This window comes from Salvelinus sp. IW2-2015, linkage group LG16 (assembly GCF_002910315.2).
Source record: "Salvelinus sp. IW2-2015 linkage group LG16, ASM291031v2, whole genome shotgun sequence".
NCBI classification, from domain to species: Eukaryota; Metazoa; Chordata; class Actinopteri; order Salmoniformes; family Salmonidae; genus Salvelinus; species Salvelinus sp. IW2-2015.
In genome coordinates this window covers 36,205,245-36,211,244 of record NC_036856.1, presented here as the reverse complement: position 1 = coordinate 36,211,244, position 6,000 = coordinate 36,205,245, and the positions used below count along the sequence as shown (strand labels likewise).

Genomic DNA, 6,000 nt, shown 5'->3' with positions numbered 1-6,000 from the left:
TTATGGCATGAACAGCTCAAATAAGCAAAGAGAAACGACAGTCCATCGTTACTTTTAAGACATGAAGGTCAGTCAATCCGGAACATTTCAAGAACTCATGAAAGTTTCTTCAAGTGCAGTCGCAAAAACCATCAAGCGCTATGATGAAACTGGCTCTCATGAGGACCGCCACAGGAAAGGAAGACCCAGAGTTACCTCTGCTGCAGAGGATAAGTTCATTAGAGTTACCAGCCTCAGAAATTGCAGCCCGAATAAATGCTTCACAGAGTTGAAGTAACAGACGCATCAACCTTTCAGTGGAGACTTTGTGAATCAGGCCTTCATGGTCGAATTGCTGCAAAGAAACCACTACTAAAGAACACCAATAAGAAGAAGGGACTTGCTTGGGTCAAGAAACAAGAGCAATGGACATTAGACCGGTGGAAATCTGTCCTCACAAAAACTCTCGTGAGAGACAGAGTAGGTGAACAGATTATCTCCGTATGTGTGGTTCCCACCGTGAAGCATGGAGGAGGAGGTGTGATGGTATGGGGTGCTTTGTTGMTGATACTGTCAGTGATTTATTTAGAATAAGGCACACTTAACCAGCATGGCTACCTCAGCATTCTGCAGCGATACACCATCCCATCTGGTTTGCGCTTAGTAGGACTATCATTTGTTTTACAACAGGACAATGACCCAAAACACACCTCCAGGCTATTTGACCAAGAAGGAGAGTGATGGAGTGCTGKATCAGATGACCTGGCCTCCACTATCACCCGACCTCAACCCAGTTGAGATGGTTTGGGATGAGTTGGACCGCAGAGTGAAGGAAAAGCAGCCAACAAGTGCTCAGCATATTTGGGAACTCCTTCAAGACTGTTGGAAAAGCATTCCAGGTGAAGCTGGTTGAGAGAATGCCAAGAGTGTGCAAAGCTCTCAAAGCAAAGGGTCGCTACTTTGAAGAATTTTGATTTGTTTAATACTTTTTTGGTTACATGATTCCATATGTGTTATTTCATAGTTTTGATGTCTTCACTATTATTCTACAATGTAGAAAATAGTAAAAAAAATAAAGAAAAAACATTGAATGAGTAGGTGTGTCAACTTTTGACTGGTACTGTATGTGCATATTATGTGTGAGTCAGAAGATGATGGAGTGTGTGTGTGTAGAGCCCATAGAATGCAAATATTGAAATAAAAGGTAAATAAATATACAAGGTAAACTCGGTCTGTGAATTGAAGAGGGCAGTCCATAAGCGCAGATAAAGGATATCAAGGAAGTATTCTGTATGGAGGAATGGTCTAAGATCCCTCCCAAAAGCATTAAACATCAGATTATATTATATTCATCATTCACTGAATCAGCATGATTGTTTTTAAAGTAATACCCAGAATCAAACATTTTCTGTAGGCAGTGGACAAAACATGGAAAGGGCTATGCAGACTTTTCTGAAATGCAAATCAATATTTAATTTCAGAATTGGTTAAAATTAGGTCAGGGTTAAGGGTTTGGTTTAGGTTACAGTTACCGCTAGTCGGTTTGCAAGCCAGAAAAGTCTGTATAGCCCTTCCCACAAAACATGGCCCCATAAAGTAGTCTACATTTTCTCCAAAACAGAGTAGCAGAGTTACTGAGGCGAGGCAATCAGATTGGATGACTGTTTCGAGTGTCCCCGCATTTGTTTATCTAGTAWCAATGTACCAAGGGCTAATGGATAGTTAGATTAGATGGGCGGGGGAAGATATGTCCAGATGACATTATGGCCATGCCCAAGCTCCTCGGCTGTTCCTGTGTGTGCAACTTTACCGCCACACAGCTACTACAGCTGACCTACTGTGAAAGACTTTTAGCTGACGCATGGTTTTCCCAACATATATTGACTAACTTGGGAGGTGGATAGTTCCACTCACAGCTGTTGTGATGCGAGAGATGTGAAATTCAGCCATTTAATACTGTTGACAATATGAATGATCATGTTTCACTGCACTGTACTGCACTGTACATATCAATGTAGCCAGTTTTGGATATCTTAGACAGTTTGTAAGTTTATGTTTTGGGTATTTGACAGTTTCAAAAGTTCAGTGTACTTTATCATTTGTTTTCTCATCCACCACCCACTCAGGCTGTTCCTGCTGGTCAAGATTGCTGTAACAGTCCTGGTGACCTTTGCCCTCTGCTGGCTGCCCTTCCTGTCTGACCCTGGCCAGGTCCTGCAGGTGGTGCACCGCCTTTTCCCTGTGGGGCGAGGCCTATTCGAGGTACGTACAAAAAGGTTTCAGTGTTCAAGGCAATTAGTCATATTATCAAGTGGTTTCCCTAACATTCTGCGACGTGAGTCACCTAAAGCATGTAGAATGTTCTGGAGACCAACAGAGTAACCCAAACCAGGTTCCCCACCCACAGCCCAATCTTGAGAGACCACACTATCTGCCAAGTCGAAATCAGTTGGTGTTAGAAAGACGAGGAGGTTTATGGTAGTCAACAAAGTGCTGCCCTCGTAGACAGGAGTGGTACGCTGCGCCTCCTGTTCTTCACAGCCTACATGCTCTTACACACACACCACACAGAGAGAGAGACACACACACACACACACACACACACACACACACACACACACACACACACACACACACACACACACACACACAACCTGCTACCCTCCATCAATTCCTCTGTGCTTAGCCAATTGGAAATGGATCCCCTGCAGGATCAAAGAAAACAGAGGAATAAAATGGTGAAAGGTCAGAAGATCAGGTTCGCTCTATCTCATGGGGGGGAGGTCGTAGTGACTGGGGGGGTAAAGATAAATCTAACACATTTACTGCCAGAGTCTTTTCAGCACATCATTGCATGGCCATGTTTTAGCCGTGTGATGCGTGGTTCGGTGCCAAGGGCCAACAATATGCATGTCAGAGTGCATCCATTCGTTGTGCAAAACGTTGGCAGCTAAACTGCTGCGTCCTTGAAAAGTGAACTTACACGCGTGTATGTACACACAGCAAAGCCACACAGGAGGAGAGGTGCAGAGGGGGGAAATGAAAAACTGATGGACAGCGATGACTCTCACTGGGGACATTAGTTAGAACATATTGAAAGCATGTCATGGTTGAGCTGCTGAGGTAACACCGTTACGGGGGGCGGTGTAGAGGTGGTTGGCAGCTCAGAGGCCAAGGCCAGCTGCTCTAGTTTTGGAAGCCTGCCCTGTGCCCGCTGTGTCCTGCACCCATTCCCCAAGGTGCGGTGATGTGAGAAGTAATTGAAAATTAAACAGTCAGCCTTGTGCAGTCTCTTGTCACAAGGAAACAGAATCAATAAAATTAATTTTCTGGTATTGTCCAACGGTGGCTAGCTTTTGGAGTCAGGTCCAGGAATGGTTGTTATGTCATAATATCAGGGTTCCGATGGACCTGCAAACTGCATTGTTAGGGGATCTGAAAAACCACCATCAGTCAATGGGATATATCATTATACTCTTGGGTAAAGTATTTTTTAGGGAAATATCGGTAGAAATGTTACAAATAACCCCCCCCCTCCCCCAAAAGGCTATGTGAGGTTGGTCAGGCTGGCAGTATGCCTGACAGTTATTTATTTATGAAACGATACAAACATAATACACAAAGTGTGGGTGACTCTATACCRTGTGGTGCGAGGGTCTCCAGGAGAAGCCTGCCTGAACTAATTGTGAAATTGTGCACGTAAGCAGAAGCCGMACTGGGACAAGCAGACAGGGCGAGAAGGGGTGGTGGGGGAGGTTGAGGGGGTGAAGTTGTACGTTTACCCACCACGCAGCACTCTGACCGTCTGTTTTRCTGCTTCACAAAAATGGCACCAAATGCTGCAGCCTATGAAATTCCAAGCTGGCTTATAGGTGAAGAGTGCCGCCATCGGCACTTACCCACGTTTGCAGCCGAACCCCAGGTTCCCGTGTAGTTCTCAGCCGAGGCGGCGTTGGAGGACATTCCGATAGGGTCGTTATTCGGGGGGGCTACAGGGGGGTGTTTGAGGAGAGATGGGGCCTCGACGTCTGCAGGACGGACAGCCTGCTGAATGGGCCTGTCTGTAACCTCCACACACACACAGCTGTGCTCTGAGCAGCTGTAGCAAGCCCAGTGGACCGCATAGAAATTCACCCTATAGAAAAGACCACACTATTACGAGACATGATTAGACTACAGTGATCTATGCATTGTATTTCTACTTTGTGTCATATCACAGCCAGTAGAAGCAGCAGGGGGCCTTAACATCTGATCTTAGAACAACTGCTAAGGCCTTAAATCACACGGTCAGTCCTCCTTCCTCCATTTCTTGCTAGCTACCCCAACCGCAAAGACCGTCGTTAAGGCTGACAGTTTGGATCTGTTTCCCAATGGTTATAACTATGCCTTGGGTGGTGTGGTGGGTGGACACACTGTGTTCTTCTATGGGGTGGTCTGAATGTGCCGAAGAATGCAGAAATTATCGTAATGTGATTATCTCTGAACATTTAACCCTGTGTCCCCAAGTTTACAGAAAGTGCATAGCTTCTAGTGACATCCCGTTCCATATGACCTGACAGGCGATTTATGAGGCTGGTAATACTTTCCGAAGCGCTCCTGTACAAATACACTGTGGAATGCAAAGAAGGAATTCTTATTGCACTTTCAGTTGGGAAATTATTACTTGGAGCAATGCCACTTATTAGCCTTCTCTTCAAAACCGAATGCTTTTTAAAGCAGCGTACTGTCATACCATATGTGGTTTTCTAAATTTAAAACCCTTGTAATGAGTTTTATAACTCATTTAAATTATTCACATCGATAATAAACACTTCATTAACAAAAAGGAATATGATCAACCTATTGGTTCTGCATCGTTATAGGAAGTGAGCTATGAAACGTATTTATTTTCTTATTAAAAAGTGTGTGTGTGTTGACAGGTTAAAGTGTGTTGACAGGATAAAGTGTGTTGACAGGTTAAAGTGTGTTGACAGGATAAAGTGGCCAACACGTGGTGCAGCTTGAATGTCCTGATAAAGATCAAGACCATCCTGTCCACTGATACCCAGCTCTACTTCAGGTAATCCCCCTCACATTCTCCATCTCACGCTCTCCATCGCTCGCTCTCCATCTCCATCTCCCGCTCTCCATCTCACGCTCTCCATCTCATGCTCTCTTGCGGAGTGAAAACAAGATTATCCCTTGAATACTGAGATACTGATCACTACCAGCTGCTATGGTCAATCTGACAACTATTGGAAATCTGCTGATGAGATTTCAAATTTGGAATGTCAGTAGAAACTATTTGAGAAACAGCAGTTAGCTAACTTCTCTGTGTTGACATGAGGTGTTATTCCAGTCAAAGCTGATTCTCCTCCAAGGTCCTTATGAATGAGAAGATGCTACATAGTCAGTCAGTCATAGAACCCTTTTCATGTTGTCATGGTGGTACGTGCTTGAATAACCTATGGGGCTATATTTAGGGGTGCTGTGTGCACTCTGCACAGGATGGACACGTTTCTGCCCGACTGTTAAGACCAGGATTTAACTGGGACTTCTAAGACTGTAGTGTATTTAAAACAAATTAAAACACTAGAGCTTTTTGGCCATGGGTGAATATAGATATGTTTTAGGGGAGGGATACCTTGCTGTAGAATGTGTCATAAAACAATGGATCACTCCTCGTTACAATAGAAGTGGACTACGGGATCATGTATTCATGTATATGCTTGTTACTACCAAGTTTTTGTAAAATGTCTCAACGGAAATGTCAGGATGGATCACCTGTGGGACGGTATCTGGAAACTGTATCCCAAAATCACCATGACCCCCCCACCTCCCTAGCACACCCCTCTTGCCCCATGTTGGGGGTCTCGATACCCCTCTCCCCAGGGGCCCTTTAGGCCTGATACAGCTGCCCTACCCTACCCCTTCAGTCGGAGTGGAGGTACCTCCCTGGCCCCCCTCCTTTCCTGTGTCTCTATCCCGTGAGTGACAATTGAAGGGTTAAACTAATGCTGGGGTGCCCTAAGCGGAGACAGT

The 6,000-nt window shown here is 44.9% G+C and overlaps 1 protein-coding gene across 1 annotated transcript in view; it reads left to right on the top strand.

Annotated features, from left to right (window-relative positions):
• The window catches only part of alg6 (ALG6 alpha-1,3-glucosyltransferase), a 32,588-nt gene that overhangs the window by 17,128 nt on the left and 9,460 nt on the right, over positions 1–6,000 (top strand). Inside the window, exons 8-9 of the mRNA XM_024003502.1 lie at positions 2,106–2,241; positions 4,953–5,038. Coding sequence (XP_023859270.1) covers positions 2,106–2,241; positions 4,953–5,038 — 222 coding nt within the window. The remainder of the gene's footprint in view (positions 1–2,105; positions 2,242–4,952; positions 5,039–6,000) is intronic.